Source organism: Suillus plorans, assembly GCF_016647745.1.
Source record: "Suillus plorans strain S12 chromosome Unknown HD556scaffold_4, whole genome shotgun sequence".
Classification (NCBI taxonomy): domain Eukaryota; kingdom Fungi; phylum Basidiomycota; class Agaricomycetes; order Boletales; family Suillaceae; genus Suillus; species Suillus plorans.
Genome location: NW_024537388.1, coordinates 679,330 through 697,906, shown reverse-complemented (window position 1 = coordinate 697,906; position 18,577 = coordinate 679,330). Strand labels below are relative to the sequence as shown.

Below are 18,577 nucleotides of genomic sequence, written 5' to 3'. Positions count from 1 at the left end.
AAGTGAGAACGTCCAGGAAATGGACAGTTTGTGGGCAAGTCTGTCACAGACTCTGGGTCCGAGTCCGGGGCCTGTCAGCCGTTCGGTTGAGGATACAGTGAAACACGCATGTGAGTGAGTATAATTCCTTCTCGATTCTTTCGTATCATTGCAGTATAGCTCATGTGTTTTCAGGGGTTTTCTTCCAAAGCTGCCCAGTCGTTTGTCTCGCCTCCTCGATTAGGGACAATGACATCCTTGCAACGAGCCTCGTGATATGAAACGCTGTCTCCGTTATTACGATACCCTCTATTATCCACAATTTAATCTTGCATTTCTTGAAGCATCCGAACGCTTTTGCACATGGTTGAAGACTTCGCTTGAATCTCATCCTTTGTGTTACTCGAAGTGTCACTGGTCGAACTTTCATGGTTGTGTTTCATACGACGGTGTTTGTATCACTATGCCACCAGCAAATATCATGGCACCAGGTGAATCTGCCGATGCAGGTTACCATTATTGTATTGTCTTGCACAAGCTTTCCTCTTGTGCAGCTCTCTGTTGAGAAGTGTCTGCCTTCGAGACTCGTAGTTCTACTACAGTGAGACCAACATTTATTGGGATAGTGTCTTACTAGTTGAGTGTGTTTCCTGTCTCTGTTTTGTGAGGTCCAGGAAAAACAAAAAAGCATTGTGTGCGCGCAGTGCTATATCGTTTCATCGTTACCCGACTATGAGTAATGCATTCGAGTAGCTTCAAGTTGTGGTTGTTTTTCTTGGTGGCTTCTTTGTCTTGGGTCGAAACTGCATAAGCGTCCTAGGTTGTTGTCTTACAAATATTTGCGAATCATGGTGTTCTCTTGCGGAGTCGGCGAGCGTCACTACGATGGCATACGATGATGTGAACTACTCTACATCTGGTGGTGCCCAGAGTACACAACGCCCACTTGCGTTTCCTGTTGCACATCTTTCGACAATGCTGGGGTGGGAGCATGTTACAGCTTGTGTAGCAGTGAGCCTGAGAAAACGAAGTTAGTTATGGCCACCCAGGACTCAGATTACTGACCGACTGTCTTTGAGTCTTGCAATCAAGTGTCCCTAAAATAAAAAAAATGTCAGAGCCAGTTAAAGGGGTCCAGCTAATGTGTGGATGAGTACCTTGCACGAATATATGTCCAGAGCGTAGCTCATATTCCCAATCTACGGTGCCACCAGTCAGACGATAGGCTGCGCCCAGTTGCAACAAATTACTGACTGTGAAGTGGGGGAATACATCTGGGTTGGGATTCCAGACCGCACGAAGAATAGTTACCCATTTGCCCTGGAAAGCGTCAATAAAGGAGAACGGAGTACGATGACAAGGCTGGTCTTTACTGTCTGGCAGTTGTGTTTTATCCCGCGGAACGGCGTGAAGGAGGGGAAACCGGGTGACGAATTGTACTTCGCGACATCCAAATCCCACACTGTAAAACGGTCAGTTTGTCTTGACGCACGCAAATATATCACCCACGTCTGATTGAATCGTCGTAGCTCGTACTGACGATACTTCTCCCTCTCGGGTCCCAGTATGCTGAGCTCACCGACTTTCCATGTTGGAATATACCGCGAACAGTGCCCTTTCCCTTCTTTGAATAGACTAAGTCTTCGACAGTGTATTGGCTGAGTTGATATGGGCCAGTCGCGGAGGTCAATTTCTGCAGCTTCCTGCTGTCCCACACCCTTAGAAACCCATTGCTGAGAAAAGAAGACAAGGGCATAGATGATAATTATGTCTTACTTCAATACACGACTGTTCGAAGCCGTAAGCAAGAAATGTGGATTTGTCGGGTTGATGCTAACGGTGCCAATTTTCGCAGGTGAGAGACCATACCAACAGGCTTTGTCTTTGGGTTCCCGAAGATCAAGGTGGGTGATGCCGCCGGAAGCGTCAGATATCCACATTTCGTGGCCACTAACTGGAAGATCCACACTTGTGATGAGGTATTCTGAAGAGAATATCTCTTGCGAAATCCCCGAGACAAAAGAAAAATGGCGTATTGTGCGATCGTATGAGGTCGTAAATAGCTATAAAAGGCTCTTAGTGCAGCCATTCCATGAAAAAGTTGTGTCCTCACACTATGCGCATCAACTGGGTCGAATTTTATAGATGATATTGACGATGTTGAAGAAGCTGGCCAGTGACACTGGAGGCGCCAATGTTTCCCGCCTTCTCTATGGTCCGCGGAGATGTCACCGTCTTCATCTTCGACCTCATCTACGGGAGCTCTGGCATCCCATATTCCAATTTGACCGTGTTTGTCTACATGCATGTTAGCGACTTGCCAATAACTTGATCACGGTACCTTACCCCCAAAGAATACTAGATCCTTAGTAGCATCGGGGTGGTAGGCAGCGCTGTAGACTCTGTCTGCGGTCACTTTGGCGCGAGACACTATCCTCAGTTTCTGAAGTTTATTTCTCAATTCTTCAACTTCAGCTTCATTCTTCTGGTCTTCATCAAATACAAATGCGTCCGCATCTGCGGTACGTCTTGGTAACGGAACATTCGTGACAGCTTGCAGGGATGATCGGAGCGAGCTCAGATCTGACTCCTCTAGGTTGTCCCCCAATGTAGTAAGATCCAATTCCTGATGTCTAGGGCGTTTTGCAAGACGAGCTTTCTCCTCGGCCTCGAGGCGCTCTTGCTCTTCGATTTGGCGCCTCTTCTTTTCTTCTTCCTGCAGTGTGATCAATCGTAAATGCTGGAAGACTAAGTCATACTGGCGCTCACCTCTCGCTGCCTCTTCTGCGCAGCAGTTTCATATGGATTCACGACTCCATTCTTAAGACGTGCACTTTGCCTACGAGGCGCCTCTACAACTTCACGCGCTCGTTTCACTGTCTTCGCAGGCTGTATGGGCTTTGCTCTTGTTCTGATGGCAGGCTTGGGTTTGGGCGGGATGCCGAGTTGAGTGACAGCATCCTTGAGATCAAGTTCCTCCAGGAGCGCGCGGTTGCGCGCGATGTTGGCTTCACGCTCAAGTTCACTTGGGTTAAATGCTTATTACGGGACTCTGCCAGAAAGATGAAATGAACTTACTATGCTGTTAACTCGGACATCGTGTATGCAGGAGTAATTGAAGACAAGATCGGTGAGACCAATCGAACGCGTCGCGTGACGTCACGGTCACGCGCTTTTGCATCACGGTCCCCTGACTGTGGTGACTAATTGATAATCTTTCACTGTTACAATTTCGATATCGACTACAGTACAACTGCGGATACAACAACATATCATGAAGAAAAATCGCTAAGAGAAACATGTAGGAAAGTCAGGGTCGTCAAAATGATGCAAGGCCAGAGAAATATAAAGTTGCGCAGGGGGAGCAGATATCGAATAGATATAATAGCTGCGGACGTGACAAGAAAGCATGTGCAGGACAGCGATGGTATAGCCCGACAATGTTCTAAGATATCAAATGCAGAGACGTTTCAAAAAGGTGGGGCGTCGCAAAACAGAAACAGAAACAGAAGAATGCTAATCTCTGGCGAGTGACAAGGAATCACCAGTGATATGAGGGACACGCCTGGAGGTGGGAAGACCAGTTATCCACCTCGGCTCAAAGGTATCTCCCTCCTAGGTAACTTCAAACACAGAAGTTTCGAGAAGCCTGAACTGAGTTGTGTCCTTCGAATTCTCGCTCCACCCCACAATCTCTCTCCAGTTGACTGAATTCGCCTCCTTCTCGCCTGCACCTGCAAACAATCCCACATCGTCGTCCGATAACCCGCGGAAGATGAGAAATAGGCGCGTAAAGACGCAGGGGTCAGAAGTAACTGAAATGTCAATTGCGGCGGCTATCTTTGAAGGAGAGAGGAAGCGGTAGGCAATGTTTTTGTGGGCTGAAAATGCGGAAATGTTGTTACTGTGTACGTCAACGTCAGTGTCAGTGTCGGTCATGTCAGATGAATGGCATGGGAACACGCACTTGATGAAGTTAGTTCGCGCATGCATAGACATGCCTAGCTGGTCTAGGACACTCATAAGGTGTGGCACGAAATCTCGGAAAGTCATAGCGTATCCATTTCGGGGTGCAATAAAATCATTAGGATCGACCATCGCTGGGTCGGGTCTGCGTAGTATAAGGATCAATGATCCAGGAATGAGAGGTATGACACTTACACAGCTTCGTAATATAACGACGTCGTAACCATCTCACTCTCAAAATGCTCGAGCGCACCACCAGGGTGAACACGCAGAAAATATTTCACTTTGGTTTCGTTAACTGGTTGCGCAGGGGGCCATGTAAGTTCAAGCCTCCATAGCGGGTTGACTGAGAGAATGACATCGCAATACTGCTGGGCAGGTGAAAGGATGCTCAGGTGGCATTTGACAGAAGAAGGCTTGGCAGCGGTCGTGAGTTTACTCATGACACGCGAATCGAAGAGCATGTCAGGTGGGACGTCAGGGTTGAGTATACGGGTGCCTGTGAAGTCGACAGTGTGAGTGCCGCCGTCGTGCACTATGTTTAGCTTGCCCCAGAACTGGCCATCGACAACGGTACCGTCTTCCATGCGGGCCATATCGACGTCATCAGCAGAAGCAACTGTTGTTTCTAGGACCACGTGTTGGCCGGGTACGAGCTCCAGGTTAAACGTGGCAGGCATTTCCGTGACCGGCGGCGGACTGAAGACATCTCAAGCAGTGCATGGCTAATTCAAAAGCGTACTTACGGTGGCGGCCTATGACACCATTAGCTCAGACGAGTTCATGATCATAGCATCAAACTTACGGTGGTTCATCAGGTGGCGGAGGGGCGTCGCTTACAATCTCCACCCGCAGCCCCTGCACGCCCATTATCGCAATTTGGTATGAATCCTCGCCGGTGAGCTACACATATCTGCCATGAGCCACCCATATCAGAGATAGAATTCGATCACGCACATAGATATAGGGCCCGGAAACCAGCCGCTGACAATGACATCAAAAAATATCATCCAACCCGACAGCGTCGACTTACAGAGGCATGAAGGGATGCGAATTCAACAGGAACACGCAGGCCGAAGACGGCATCGGGGGGAGGTTTTGTCCAATCTCTAGCTACTGCTTCGAGTTCCTGTGCAGGAACAGATCAGCCGGACACGGGCAACAACCACCGCCACTTACGGGGAAACTATTAGGTAGCTGTGGCGGAAGACGGAATTACAAGATAATATGAGGGCAAAGGGGAAATGTTCGTACCATTCTCACTGTCTCCATATCCTCGTAGGCAAGTGTGAGGAGTCGCTGTCGTGCAAGCGCCATTTGGGCTTGCCTCTCGCGGAACTCGCTCTCCTTGTCTTTTTTCTTGAACTTTCCCCAAAAAGATTGAGAGGGAAGACTGGCGCTGGTTGATCTGCATGAAGAAAACATTTGAAGGCTGATAATTGGGAGATCTGTGGCCTTTTCTTACGCTGGAGAGAGAAGCATAGCTGAAATAACGGAGGGCTGGGGATTAGAGTATGAGGAAAAGAGTCATGCCAAATCAAAAAAGGATTTTTGATTATTAGCAGGTCGAGAACACGCGATAGAAACACGAGGCAAGGAGTCAATTGCTGCAAAAGATAGATCAAGTCATCAAGCGCTCGTATCAAATGATCCCAGGACCCGGACTCACGAGAACTTTCTTTAGCCAAGTTTGATGATAATCAATACCCACAGCGGGTAACCCTTGGCCCGACGTCGATACGAGCCTGTCATTCGATAATCACTTTAGATGTGACTCGTACATCAAGCTGTGTAGATGGCGTGGCACGTGGTAACAGCACGGACTCCAACCAAACCAAACTTGAACATCAAAAATCATGTTTCGAGCTGTCGTGCACCAGAAAAATCTAATAAATGCGTCACGCTTCACAGTAAACCACAGGAACTTTGTTTCTACGGTTCTTCTCTCCCGAACTTGGGAAAATGAGACTCTGGTCACTTTGCGTCATGAAGCGAAAACCCGAGGTCTTTCGACGTGAGTCACTTTCGGCTCCTACGGTTAACCTCTTTTGCTTTGTTCTCTTCGCATTGTAATCCGAACTGATTGTACCATCAGCAAGGGCAACAAATCTGACATCATAAACCGAATTCAGGTGCATGAGGAATCTAAAGCTCTTCCTTTTTTGCAGCCTACGCCCGCCGTATCTCGCAATGCGTCTTCATCTGCCGCTCCACCACAGACCGCATCTCCGAGCATACCGCCTGCATCACAGCCCGCGGGTGCCTCAAAGACGCCCGACTTTTTCTTGGTTAGATTACCCAACCTCTCTCAAGATGGGCCACCCGAACCCGTTCAAGTAGTAAGTATTTCCCCCTCATTCCTTGATCGATGAGGCGGTCCGATTTAAGTTACGGGCCTAATGGTTTTATTCCTCATCGACCATATCGAGTCTTTGTCACATGCGAACTCTTTGATACGACCTTGTATTTTCACATCTGATGATCATCCCCTCAGCCCTTCGTTCCCGATTTTTGGGATTCTTCTAGTCCGAAACCCGAGCCTATAGAGCCTTCTCACCCAAAATTACACGTTGTTTCGGGGTCTGCGACACATCCTGATGGTGGTCCCACCTACAACCTTGAAAAGCCTCAGGACGCGGTGGTTATTGAGGAAGTAGTGGTTATCGAGCCGGAAAGTCAATCCAAACCCGCGATTGAATCTGGCTTATTCCGTGACTTGGCCGATGATCTTGGGCTGGAGCGGAGTTTCCAAGTTGGCGAGGCGGTCTCGAATGTGGTACGGGCTGCCAAGGAGCAAGGGCCTGATTTGCACGCAAAGTCTAGGCCCCTGAACAATGAGCAAACCAGAGGAGTTTGGGTCTTGCTCGGTTTACTCGCAGGATCATGGATCGTTGGAGGATGGGTGAATCGTGCTCGGTCGGTGCCTGAAGTACCTAGCACGGAGGAAGGCAAGCACTAGAATCATCTTTGAGTGATATGTATCGCAACACCCTCTTACATAGGGACTCTCCTATTTGGTTGTCAGACTTTTCATGTCTAGCATTTTTCTTGATATATCATTCCGAGCGCACGTTTACTTCGCTGGAGATAGACTGGATTGCTTCAAGATAATCTGCCCAGTTCATTTTCTCTGATGAACTTTCGAACCACAATATGTTAGGTCCAGTCTTGCCAAGTCCAGGTCAAACCAATCAAAGGGAGACAATTATTCCTCCTCGTTCCTCATTGTTTATTTCAGGCCATACTCGGCCATGCGTTAACCATGAGGCAGAGCATGCATCATTGCTCAACTATCAAGATATTGAAAACTAGTTAGTATGTTATCTTCATCTCAATATATATCTTCATTGGTCTATTGGTCTTTCTAGGGGAGACTACTTTGATGCTACTACTGCTGTAAACAATTCGATAAAGAATGTAAGAACAACCCGCTAGCAGGAGCGAATAAATGATTACGCGACCCACTGATCATGATTGTGTTGTTAGCTGGTTCGTCTCGATCTGTGTCTATCATGGGTCTTCTTTGTCTGAAATACCCTTGAGACAGAGATTGGTAGTTCCGGCCGTTGGTTTGTCATGGTATTTTGTTGGTATTTTAGGCCACTTCTTTTTTTTCGTTCCACTTACCCGGGCTCAACGAAGGGCCTGCCTAATACTAGGCTCGTGACCAGGGACAAGTCGAGTGGCGAAACCAACACCTAACATTTCAGAGACGTAGTAAGAACTGGTCATGAGTCTAGAGCCTGTCACATGCATGCCAGTCGACGAGGCAGCAAAAGAACCGTTCGAAGCGAAGTTCCGGCGAGGCGGGCCGCTGGTAATGAGTTTGGGGAATTAGTCACTGGTCTAATTAATGTTAGTTCGCCGAAGTGAATAAAAACATGCATTTATATGTGATTGGTTTGTCACAGTTCAAAAAGCAAAAGTGTACTATAGCCCACCGCGAGGGTCGAACTCGCAGCCTTCAGATTACGTCAGATGGAACCGACATTCGTAAAAGTCTGACGCTCTATCCGATTGAGCTAGGCGGGCGCCCGAAAAGCAACCTTCCTATTCCAACAAGACCGCCACAGCGCTTCAAACTCCGCTTGGGAGCGCGTCGGCTAGTATAAAGCGCGACGCGTCTTTGTAGGGGCGTTTACGTGTTTTCTGCGTTTTCTTTCCTTTTATTTTGCTTTGAGCAAGTATGCCGTTCAAGGTATCTTAGTTCGTCAATGTTGTTCAAACTGACAACTTGCTTACCTTTGACGCAGCCCAACTCAACCGCTTCCAAGGCGCCCGCTTCCAAAGCTGCTAAAGCACCCGTGTCGTCAGCGGGACAGCAGAAAGCAGCTAGGAAGGCACCTTCTAAAGAAGATGGGGATATGAAAAAGAAGCGTAAGAAGGCAAGGAAGGAGACATACAGCAGTTACATTTACAAGGGTGCGTTCACCTATTCGCTTTTGCTCGCATTCGGATGCAATAACTGGCTAACGTGTTTTCTCTTTTAGTGCTAAGGCAGGTGCACCCCGATACTGGGATATCGAACAAGGGAATGGGCGTTTTGAATTCATTCGTAAATGACCTGTTCGAAAGGATCGCCACGGAAGCGAGCAGTACGTCATTTTGGTCGATTTTGTTTTATTTCGGCAGCGACCGATGTCTTCCCGTTGTGCAGAGCTTGCATCTTATACGAAGAAGTCTACCATCTCCTCGCGTGAGATTCAGACAGCAGTGAGGCTTATTCTTCCCGGAGAGCTCGCCAAGCATGCGATTAGTGAGGGAACGAAGAGTGTTACAAGTGCGTGTTCTTTTCCCTTGTTGGTGCAAACGATAACATTTGTGGGCAGAATTCTCTGCTGCCAGGTGAGACGTGCAGTTACGCAGGCCACGGCAGCGGGAGCCGGGTCCGATTTTGGCGCATCGAGCATGGTAATTGGACAAACGTGGATCTATTAAACATGTAGCATAGTCCATCTCGTAAATATTATGCATACCCTCTTAGCAGTAGCAACATATCCCTAACATGGTGTATAATCGTTTCCAAGAACCTAGAAACCTGTAGGATTGATGAATCGTATAACGGAGACCACACAAGGGAAAAGACACGCACCATATTTGTTCCCTGCCTCTTTCCTGTTCCTGCGTGCCTGTGCGATCTTCTCCTCCATTGCCTCCCGGTTCTGGTAAGCGTCTGTGAGGAGCGTCGTCAATTGATGTCGTGAACGAGCTGTCGAGCCTAGTTTTGCGCCCTGTAGAGTATAGTATCGTGAGGACTGGTCTACCATGCAACGGAAGCATCAAGAACAGCACACAGACCTGTACGTTCATCCGCGGTCGTTCTGGCTCCCCGGTCTTGACGCCCGTAAGAGCCTTCCTGTCCTCCCTCTCTTTTATTTCTTTCCGTGCTTTCTCCATCTCTGTCTGCATGTTGACCTCCGCCGCTTCTTCTGCCTCTCTCTCCACCTCACCTTTCTCGAGTGCGCGGACCTGGGCGTCATATTCTTTCTGCCACTTTTTGACGAATGTGGCGTAGTATGCCTGGTCATGAGCGGCCCAGGCACCGGAGGGGAGGAGGTAGTATCCAGGGTAGGCGTCAGTAGGCGTCGGAGATGGGGGAGTGAATGAGGCCACCTCAGGGGCAGACGAGACGGTTGGTGTGAATGTGTTTGGTGTCGTGGATGTGGAAGGTACCGTAGAATTAGGTCTCGAAGAGGTACCTGCAAAGGATCAGGATAAGAAACGCAGAGTCGCAAGGAACATACCGAGAGAGAAGAAGTTCACAGCGGGTCCCTTTGACGGTGCTTGAGGCTGATGGTCCTCGCGGTCTAGATTGACGTTGGATTTGCCCTTCTTGATTGAAGGGGGTAGGAAAGACATGGATGCCTCCTCGCCATCTCCTTCGCCGTCCTCCTGCACGCTCACTGGTGCATGGAACACTAGCCCTGGACCATTTCCGCCTCCAAGCATGCGCTCAGCCTTCTTGGGTTTGACGGGCAGAGGCTGAGTAGGTGCGGGTAACATGTTGAGAAGGGATGATGTGCCTGCCCCTTTGCTAGATGTGATTCGGGGTTTCTTGACTGGTGGTCGGTCGTCTGTATCAGAATCATTTGAAGGAAGCGAGGGGAGCGTGATTTCGATCTTCTTTGTGCGTTTTGTTTTGGTTGGTGGTGGAAGTGAAAGACTTGATGATTTGGGTGCAGGTAGGGAGAGACCTGAGGGCTTCGATGGCGCTGGTACTGGTGCTTTAGAAAACGATACAGAGGACGACGCTTCGTTTTCGCTGTCGACGTCACTACCGTAGTCTTCTATGCCTAGCATACTTCTTGTTCGTCGTGGAGAGCGATGAGCAGATGTTGATGTTTGTTTGTACTACTGAATCACAGAGTATTGTATTACTTACTTTGTCAATTTGTATTGAATTCGAGGACCTCACTGCAGTCAGCTCAGGCAACGATGGCGTCGCCTGCACCACGAAAAACGCACAGATACGCTACGCCGCGTCAATCAGTGACGCCGCCTAGACAGCGCCGGATGGTCAGTGCACGCCCTGCCGGCACACCCTCCAGGCGCACTGACGATATCGCTGTGGTACAAGACGTCATGGACGTCGACGACGTGCAAATGTATAATGAACGTATGCTAGGATCAGGGAGGGAGACTCTCTACGCGCGCACGGATGAGATCAGTGTTGCTTTTCATGCTGCACTCCCGTTTGAAGTCAGGCGCGAGTTAAAGGGTGCCGGTACGTCCATCTACTCAACTCAATTCATCCAAGCGTTGAAAATAAGCTTGACCGTACACAGATTTCTATTCTCAATCTTGGACAGGTGCAGTTGATGCCATCACGGGGTACGCCCTTGCCGCGTCCTCGAACACCTGTTTCGTCTGGCATCACACCAAACCGACTACATGCTACATCCTCCCTGGTCCACCTTCCTCTCAAGATTACGCACAACCTCCATCTGCACCATTCCACGCTCTAGTCCCCTCTAGGTCACGTTCAGAACCTGGTCTTGTTCTTCTCTCCATCCGCGGTGACATCCGTTTCTGGGACAGCATAACCAGCGGTTTAGCAGGCGGCGGCAGTTTCGAAAGCATTAATCTTGAGCTCGGAGAGGGAGAGTATACGTCTGGATTGCTTAGGGTTGACGTAGGTGCCTCAGTACGCTCACATGTATTGTGTGTTGACGTACGCTCGTAGGGTCAAATCTACATTGCGTCTACATCGCATGGACGTCTATTTCGACTCACGCTCACATCTCAAAGCGGGCGGCATACGCTCTCAGCAAGGCTTTTTGCACCGCCGCCCGCACCTGGACTCTCTCTTGCGCGTCTCCTCTGGTCCACGCCTGCTCCCCAGCCTACACTAGGGAATATATCTGCTCTTGCTCTTGGTTTTGGTAGTGGCGAGGTTGGAAGGGGTATGGTAGCAGATAAGGAATTATGGACGCTCAGCGAGACCCGCGTGCAGAGGTGGAGCTTGAATAAGGAGGTGTTACTGGATGAAGTGGATGTCCGAGAGGCAGTGGGGAACGTGGAGGATCTAGAGGGTGTCGATTTGGGCGTGGAGAGGTGCATTTTGATCGTGTTGGGTTAAGATTTGGCTAATTGCCGCGTCTACAGCGATGGGACACTCGTTGTCCTAGTCTCATACGCCGGGTCTGAGCAAGAGACAGCTGCGATGGCGCTCGACCAGTACGGTGGGTTTGGTATGGGCGCACCGGTACCGAGAAGGATATATGCGCTTGTCAGACTTAGTGCTAGCACGAAGCGGGGTGAGGTGGCGAAGTTTGAGGGAGGAGGTGGAGATGGAGGTGTGATAGAGGGCATAGGTGGAGGCATGAAGATAGATGGTGTTACGGGGGTGCTATATGCTACGGTGGGACTCTCTATCTTGGCTCTGCATGAAATCTAGCTAAAAAGCGTGCTCATAGACAGCCGCGTCGGCACCCTTACATCCTCGTCTGACACTCCTCGGGGGAGGTGCAGTCGTAGCGATCAGATTCGTAGATGTGGTCGTATTTTGTGCTCGGGGTGCGTTCTCGTCTCAGCCTGCCATAATCCAGCGAACAACTCACCCCTTTGCGGCATAGACTCCCCCTACCAGGATCGCCTTACCCTGAAAGCCCCCAACACAGATCAGATACTCGGACTCGGTGTGCTTACAACATTCCAATCCCCAATGCACTCGTTTTCTGCAGAACAGGAACAAGGGGGAGGAGAAGGACCCGAGGACATGCTCATACTAACAGCCGGCGTGCTCATGCGTGCTCGTGTGGATTTAGGGAGGGTCAAATCATTCGATGAGGCGTAAGTCGCGTTCCTCTCCCCCGTCTACTTCTTTGCTCCGTGTCCTGATGACTGAGCCAATCTGATTCCACAGAACCGGTCGCGCGATCCTCATAAGAGCACTCCTCACACAAGCCATACTTTACGGAAGCAACCCCGATAACCCCCTACATTTCTCGTTTCCGCCCGAGGTTGATGCCGAGGCGCTCATGACAGGTGCAGAGGGGTTAAGCAGGGCCGTCCTCGAGAGCGGTACGTACATATTATCCTTGCAGCTACTCCGAAGACACTGATTTCTTCTGCGATGATTTCGGTCGGTTATTTTCATTATTGGTGCGACACCTTTATTCCAACCGGAAAGACCCAGAGATCATCCGACCGAATCATGACCTCACCTCTCAACTGACCTCTCGAAAAGATAGGCTCAGCTGGCTCATACGTTTCATCAATGACAATGCAGCACTCGCAAAGATGTCGCAGCGCAGCCGCCAGCGTCTTGCTACAGATGCGGAAAAGCTTTATGCATGTCATCAGCTTTGGTTGAAGATGAATGAACATTTAGAGTGCGTCCTATATCTACTCCTTCCTTTATTCACCCCTCTGACTACATCCGAACAGCGCTGGGGCCTCCCACTCCCTCGTCACTGATGCTATTCACGCATTCACAGCTGCCCACCCTCTTTTACACCCATCCGCTTCGCACGATGTTGTCCGAGATTTCTTCAGGTATAGAGTAGCAGAGATTGGCCGGCTGATTCCGTTCATGGTGGAACGGGTCGAGAGGGCTGGAGAAGGTGCCATGAGAGAGGTTGGAGGTGCTGTTGTTGTGAGTTTTTACCCTCTTACTCTCACAATGTTTTGTACGTGTTTGGAATGGTTCTGATGTGGGCTCTAGACGATTCTGCAAGCAGCGCTCTCGTATAGAGCGTATAATCTTGCCGTGTATGGCATCGAACTGCCTATGATCAAGCCATGGACGAGCCGCCCGAGTGCCATCGACGGTGTGTTAAAGCTTGTCGATGCGGCCACGAGGTGCGTAGATTTGGGATGCGTTTATCATATGTATCGTGACCCTTCTTTGCTATAGGTTCGCGCTTGACCCAAGCAAAGCAAACACTAAAAGCGCATCGAGGGAGCTTCTCCCAGAGCTTGCGACAATGTTTTTCGCATGTATGCAAGAGAGATTGGATTGGCTCGATAGGCAAGTTGTTTATCTCAATGCATAGCCCGAGAGAGCAGAGGGCTAATCGACGGATAGTCCCATAGCAGCAGACGAACCTGGTTCCGAGAGGGACCACATAGAGCTCAAAGAACGCTTCGACCAACTCCGCCCCGAGATCCTCGAAACTCTTCGTACGCTTTCCCTTCTTTCAATCTTCTCCCTTTCATTTTCCTAACTACCCCATAATTTACAGGTCTGACCTCTTACCTCCCAAACGCTCTCACGCTCGCCGCATCACACGCCGACTTCCGCTCTCTCGCTGCGCTATTACACCAAGACACCGTCTACCCGCCCTCTTCCAATCCGCACGCGCGCACGATCGAAGAGTATGTCGACCGCTTTGGCGGAATGTTTGCGAGGGAGGTTGTGCGATGGTGCATGGTGCATGGGGAAGCGAGGGTGGTATTTGCGATGGAGGAGAGTGGGAGGGGAGAGTGGGGAAGGTATATGGATGAGTACTGGGCGGAGGAGGAAGGTGAGGGAGGCAGATGCGATGCGGTGGCGTGGTTGAGGGATTTGGGGCAGGGGCGGTGGAGTGTTGCTGGCACAAGATTGTTTCGAGAGGCGAAGGGCGCTGGAGATGTAGGTGTTAAGCATGTGAGTCAATTTGGATTTCAGTGATTGGATTGGGGTGGGTGTTGATTGGTGTGCGGTGTAGTTTATGCTTAGCGTAGGCAAGCTTGCGCATTTGGCACAGATGCAGGAGGCTGGGAATGCGGACGATGCTGTATTGGATGGTACGTTTGTTCAGTTTCTTTTTGCACCGATGTGCTTGACTAAATGCCGTCCAGCGTTCCATGATAGCCTGGATTTTATATCGGTGCAGGAGAAAATTCTTCAGGAGTTCCAGGAAGCTGTCAGCAGTCTGCGGGGCAAACAAAAACAGAGCCTGGACGCGCAAGTGGATGCGGTAATAAGGGCAAAAGGTACCAGACTGAAAGGAGACCGGAGGCACGGGCTGCTTGGGGTGCGCAGATTTCTATTGTTTCTCTTAATTTGTGCTGATTTCCATGAGCAGATCATGAAGATTTTTGTGAGGCAAGTGCTTCAGGGCAAGGCGCTCAGCTTGGAAGATGCGGCGGACGTGCTCACACTGCAAGACAATGCGGAGGGCGTGGAAAACTATGCTACTGCACTGCACTTACTTGCGCATGCCGAGGTATGTCGTCGTGCTTATCATGGCTTTTTTGTCGCTGGAATGACGACTATCGTACAAGGATATTCCAGATGCGAGGAGACAATCCTCATTCAAAAGAGTGTGGTGTAGAATATACAATCACGATGAGTATGTTCCATCTCCCTATCCCATTCATCAGCTTTAATGGTCATTTTAGCTGGGACTCCATCCGCGAAACTGCCAACATCACTGACGCCCAACTAACCTCCCGCTTCCGTGCAACCGCGCTTTATACCACGTTCAACGTTATTCTACCCTCGCCCCAATTATCTCAAATACCAGGTGTCGACCTTGACCCGAAAGAATGCTTGTCGGTGCCTTTGATGCCCGAGATCAAGTCGCGTTTCCCAGGCATACAGGAGGACATGGTGGGTGACTTGGCAAGAGATTACAGAGCCGAGAGCTCAGGCGTCGAAGGACTGAGACTAGAAGACGTGTATCATCGTGTTAGGGAGCTGGTGATGCTGGACCTGGGGTACGCAAGAGAGGGATAGAGTAGTGTCGTGCGAGTCCTGCAGTTGCAAAATCTATACAAATTATAGAAACCTCCAGCTCGCCAACCTCTTTTTCACCCTCTGAAACTCAACTTTAGCAGAGAGCGAGAGATCCTCAAATGTCCGTTTCCTGAGCTCCGCGGCATACTCGTCCTGGCGCGCCCATTCCTGGACCACCCACTTCTTGTAAAAGTCAGACAAGGCGTTCTCGTGTGCTTCTGTAGGTGCATTGGGTGGGAGGGCAGCAAGGACTGAGGATTTGGCAGCTTCGAAGCGGGTGTTACTCTAGTAGTGATCGATTCGAATCATTCGTTCTGAATCACGATAATGCAGAACCTACCTCTGCCCAGTATGCGTGGTTGAACGCGTCGAGCTGTTCTCGATGGAGTTTCCACTGTAGTTCGTGGTCTACTGTATCGTCTGAGAATTCTCTGAGGGAGTATGGGTGCTGTTTAGACTCAGAAGGGGAGGACGAAGAGGTGGCAGTGGTGTATATGATGGGACGGAGGTTGGAAGTTGGATCTGGAAGCCCGATAAAGTTGAACGATGGCCTAGACGTGTGGATAAAACGTTTGTACGCAGAAATGTGAGCTAGAGATGTCCGTGGTGACATGCTAGCGATAGGTTGAGGCAAACCTTAGTTACATCGATACATTTGTTACACTTTCAATAATACACCACAACAATATGAACATGTTCATCTTCCAATCCATCCTTGAACACTTTACGCAGTCTGACCATTGGATTCAGCAGCTTGCCACCCTTGACGCTGTCTTGATCCCCAATTGTGTCGAGTGAGTCCACGTCATTTATATTGATATTGACCTTCTGCAGTTTCAGATCCTCAGTAGCAGATCCTCAGTTCAATCACTCACCTTCCATAGGTCAAGCACATAAGCATCAATATCACTAAATCGATTTTGTGCCCTATCCTTGATAGCTTCCTTCAAGTGGCCCACAGTACTCGCACTTTCGACATTGACTGGAAAGATGTGCTTTGGAGAATCACCAAGGATCCAACAATTGAGCTCAAGTATTGTGGAGGACATGAAAATTTGAACAGGGAGATGGACTTCTATAGCTGGGACCAAGCGGATGACTTTGTGGCAACGCACAACAGGAGGAACGATGACCTGGCACCATGATGGTAGACACCTTCCGCGACTACCTCCTTAGTATATGTGTTGAAGTTCTACAAACAATTGTCCGGTAACCAATTTGATCCCAATGCTGCATACCAGACTTCCTATCGGTATGATTGCAAGGGTAGAAATACAATTGATAAAAAACATGGTGAGATGTCAAAATATTCGAAAGACGTAGTTGAGACGTAGGTAGAATAAGAAAAATGCAACATCAACCCGGTGCACAAGTTACAACTGGAGAAATGGCGAAAGGGCGAATAACAAAATACTCAACGTCAACTACGAAACACGGCTAATTTAAAAATTTGGATGGATTAGGCCCATCACTAGCCGCACCTCGCTTGATGGCCCGCTTCTCTTGTTCCATTGCAAATGGGTCACTGAGACTATACCGCCGCTGGGAAATGCTTGAAACGCGTTCCCGAACGCCGGGGAACGACCTTCGCACGACGGCGTCTAGCTGAGGCCAAATCTCGTCCGACGTTTCGCCTTGCAGAGTAATAAGTCGTGCCAATTTGTTGACCGGCGACGCGTAATATGCGAGCAGGGGCGACGTGGAATCGTAAAATTGCTTGAGACGGCGAGAAAATATCTCCTGATTAATCATCCGTCGGAACTTTGTTATGAACATTTAGGTTTCGAATCCACGTACAGGGTTATCATCAGGTCGCCTCGTCAATGGTTCGCCTGTTTCGTCATCGAAGCCATCCACTTTGGGTCGGTTGTATGACATATTGTACACACGGCCAGATGGCAGATGAACCCAGCGGTCAGATATCCGACTGAGGATGACATTGTCTGCGACATCCAAGTTGACTACAAGACTTAATGGGGCATTCTGGTTCCTGAGACCTTGGTCAATATACGGGCCCCGACGGCATGAGATTAGAATGACGAACTGAAGATGGGCATCAAGCAGTTTGCCTTGACCTAGCGTTCGTGGAAAGCCGTCCAAAATCCAATGCTGTAAAAATGGGGCATTAATTCAGGCCCGTAACCATGTCGGAAGGAAATGTGGCAGACTGACCCTGTTGTTGAGCAACTCGAGTTTGCTCGCGACCACTTTTAGCATGACATCATCAGGAAGTAAGCTTCCCTGTGCAACAATTTCTTCTGCCTGTCTGCCAACTTCAGTTCTGATACCATGACAAGCAAGGGTCAGCACCGCAGCATCATGCGCTGTAGCCACATATGTGACACGTGGAATTTGACCTCACCTCTCCGCGATGTGCTGCCGCAAAAGGTCACCAGTGGATAGGGACAGTATGTCATACTTTTTCACGAGGCGGGCTGAGAGTGTTCCCTTGCCAGCGCCGGGTTTTCCGAACATGAGCATACGCAAGACCTTGCCGTCATTTTGTTCTGCTGAGCGCAGAGTGTTAAGATAAAATGGTAGTGCCTTTGAAACCGATACAGAATGGGAGATAGATCTGCGCGCAGTTGCAGTGGGGGCGATTCGTATTGACGGGGCGCGAGCGAACAGAAAGTTCATGAGGAAGGAAGCGGATAGAATTAGAGGCGGATTTAATGACAGGTATATATTCCGCTGGGTGGTATCGAATGATGTGTGTATTTAATGTCGTTCGATAAATTTTGTTTCGTCGATACGTACGAACGTACGCGGATAGTTTAGTGTAATGCTTGGCGAGGTACGCTTCCTCGCTTCACCAACAATTTGGGGGGGAGTTGGCGGGGTGTTACGTGGTAATGGGGTGTTACGTGGGGAAGAAGTCTGAATCACTGATTTAAAGGAGACGGTTTGTGTCATACCAAAGTAAGTAAGTGCAAATCACACAATTGGAGTCTAGACTTCATTCCACGGCAGAGGAGTACTGCACTTTGCCAACGCAGTCACCACAACATGATGCCCCCTCAATGGTAACACCCGTTGGAAATGCCATGTCTAGTCTTTACCCGCTATCATCATAGCCACTCGCGAGTCTATCTGTGGTTAGTCACGATCTCACACGCCAACGTCCATGTGACCATCCGCGATACGCTGTACCACTAGCAACGTGCTTTCCTTCAACGATTTTTAGGAAGGTCAAATCCCTTTCATAAGTTTCAGACAACCCCAGGAATCCTTCACCTGACTTGGAGACCTCGTCACATCAGTCGAGCGCCCAATCTTTCCATATCCAATCTTGGTGCCAAGCGGCGTCCCAGGCTGCGTGTGCGTGTGAGACCTCAATTGGGGGTGAGGGGATTGAATTTACACAAGGTATGTCAGCGAACCCCCCGCTTCAAGTGTTTCTTGCTTTACTTATCATCTAAACTATTCGATAATGATAAGTAAAGGTGTCATTGATCGGGATAGTCAGAA

The 18,577-nt window shown here is 49.4% G+C and overlaps 9 protein-coding genes and 1 non-coding gene across 10 annotated transcripts; 3 read left to right on the top strand and 7 right to left on the bottom strand.

Moving 5' to 3' along the window:
• Nucleotides 1-584: 584 nt before the first annotated feature.
• Nucleotides 585-3,083, bottom strand: HD556DRAFT_1330372 (WD40-repeat-containing domain protein). The gene is made up of 11 exons (XM_041301719.1): nucleotides 3,058-3,083; nucleotides 2,749-3,004; nucleotides 2,326-2,695; nucleotides 2,093-2,277; nucleotides 1,756-2,042; nucleotides 1,489-1,697; nucleotides 1,353-1,441; nucleotides 1,234-1,299; nucleotides 1,137-1,178; nucleotides 1,045-1,076; nucleotides 585-996 (listed from the first exon to the last, which is right to left on the bottom strand). The coding sequence occupies exons 1-11, from the start codon at nucleotides 3,075-3,077 to the stop codon at nucleotides 885-887; spliced, it is 1,668 nt and encodes a 555-aa protein (XP_041166148.1). The 5' UTR covers nucleotides 3,078-3,083; the 3' UTR covers nucleotides 585-884.
• Nucleotides 3,084-3,156: 73 nt separating this feature from the next.
• Nucleotides 3,157-5,283, bottom strand: HD556DRAFT_1484179 (uncharacterized protein). The gene is made up of 9 exons (XM_041308675.1): nucleotides 5,200-5,283; nucleotides 5,125-5,142; nucleotides 4,961-5,074; nucleotides 4,903-4,929; nucleotides 4,751-4,848; nucleotides 4,692-4,700; nucleotides 4,141-4,644; nucleotides 3,947-4,090; nucleotides 3,157-3,883 (listed from the first exon to the last, which is right to left on the bottom strand). Exons 1-9 carry the CDS (start codon nucleotides 5,260-5,262, stop codon nucleotides 3,595-3,597), a joined length of 1,266 nt encoding a protein of 421 aa, XP_041166147.1. The 5' UTR covers nucleotides 5,263-5,283; the 3' UTR covers nucleotides 3,157-3,594.
• A 518-nt stretch (nucleotides 5,284-5,801) lies between these two features.
• Nucleotides 5,802-6,904, top strand: HD556DRAFT_1533256 (uncharacterized protein; the record flags this gene model as incomplete). Its single annotated transcript, XM_041309541.1, has 3 exons — nucleotides 5,802-5,959; nucleotides 6,041-6,284; nucleotides 6,440-6,904. The coding sequence occupies 3 exons, from the start codon at nucleotides 5,802-5,804 to the stop codon at nucleotides 6,902-6,904; spliced, it is 867 nt and encodes a 288-aa protein (XP_041166146.1).
• A 772-nt stretch (nucleotides 6,905-7,676) lies between these two features.
• Nucleotides 7,677-8,988, top strand: HD556DRAFT_610556 (histone-fold-containing protein). Its single transcript, XM_041311081.1, has 5 exons — nucleotides 7,677-8,143; nucleotides 8,199-8,367; nucleotides 8,436-8,540; nucleotides 8,603-8,725; nucleotides 8,775-8,988. Exons 1-5 carry the CDS (start codon nucleotides 8,132-8,134, stop codon nucleotides 8,792-8,794), a joined length of 429 nt encoding a protein of 142 aa, XP_041166145.1. The 5' UTR covers nucleotides 7,677-8,131; the 3' UTR covers nucleotides 8,795-8,988.
• On the bottom strand, nucleotides 7,880-7,977 carry HD556DRAFT_t25. The gene has a single exon. It is a non-coding gene; the product is annotated as a tRNA-Lys (tRNA).
• HD556DRAFT_1437544 (mitotic checkpoint regulator, MAD2B-interacting-domain-containing protein) lies at nucleotides 8,976-10,245 on the bottom strand (the record flags this gene model as incomplete). The annotated part of the gene is made up of 3 exons (XM_041305711.1): nucleotides 8,976-9,176; nucleotides 9,244-9,644; nucleotides 9,690-10,245. The coding sequence occupies 3 exons, from the start codon at nucleotides 10,243-10,245 to the stop codon at nucleotides 8,976-8,978; spliced, it is 1,158 nt and encodes a 385-aa protein (XP_041166144.1).
• A 135-nt stretch (nucleotides 10,246-10,380) lies between these two features.
• HD556DRAFT_1429388 (uncharacterized protein) lies at nucleotides 10,381-15,109 on the top strand (the record flags this gene model as incomplete). The annotated part of the gene is made up of 19 exons (XM_041304805.1): nucleotides 10,381-10,669; nucleotides 10,731-11,077; nucleotides 11,129-11,514; nucleotides 11,551-11,806; nucleotides 11,862-11,961; nucleotides 12,021-12,083; nucleotides 12,129-12,237; nucleotides 12,311-12,468; nucleotides 12,578-12,779; nucleotides 12,835-13,042; nucleotides 13,112-13,248; nucleotides 13,304-13,417; nucleotides 13,475-13,569; nucleotides 13,632-14,035; nucleotides 14,097-14,175; nucleotides 14,230-14,405; nucleotides 14,457-14,597; nucleotides 14,656-14,723; nucleotides 14,773-15,109. 19 exons carry the CDS (start codon nucleotides 10,381-10,383, stop codon nucleotides 15,107-15,109), a joined length of 3,669 nt encoding a protein of 1,222 aa, XP_041166143.1.
• On the bottom strand, nucleotides 14,929-16,134 carry HD556DRAFT_609177 (uncharacterized protein). Its single transcript, XM_041311079.1, has 2 exons — nucleotides 15,450-16,134; nucleotides 14,929-15,394 (listed from the first exon to the last, which is right to left on the bottom strand). Exons 1-2 carry the CDS (start codon nucleotides 15,720-15,722, stop codon nucleotides 15,152-15,154), a joined length of 516 nt encoding a protein of 171 aa, XP_041166142.1. The 5' UTR covers nucleotides 15,723-16,134; the 3' UTR covers nucleotides 14,929-15,151.
• HD556DRAFT_1227205 (uncharacterized protein) lies at nucleotides 15,973-16,158 on the bottom strand (the record flags this gene model as incomplete). Its single annotated transcript, XM_041297146.1, has 1 exon — nucleotides 15,973-16,158. The coding sequence occupies one exon, from the start codon at nucleotides 16,156-16,158 to the stop codon at nucleotides 15,973-15,975; it is 186 nt and encodes a 61-aa protein (XP_041166141.1).
• HD556DRAFT_609176 (adenylate kinase) lies at nucleotides 16,135-18,056 on the bottom strand. Its single transcript, XM_041311078.1, has 5 exons — nucleotides 17,472-18,056; nucleotides 17,282-17,390; nucleotides 17,154-17,218; nucleotides 16,907-17,099; nucleotides 16,135-16,849 (listed from the first exon to the last, which is right to left on the bottom strand). Exons 1-5 carry the CDS (start codon nucleotides 17,744-17,746, stop codon nucleotides 16,547-16,549), a joined length of 945 nt encoding a protein of 314 aa, XP_041166140.1. The 5' UTR covers nucleotides 17,747-18,056; the 3' UTR covers nucleotides 16,135-16,546.
• Nucleotides 18,057-18,577: the final 521 nt, after the last annotated feature.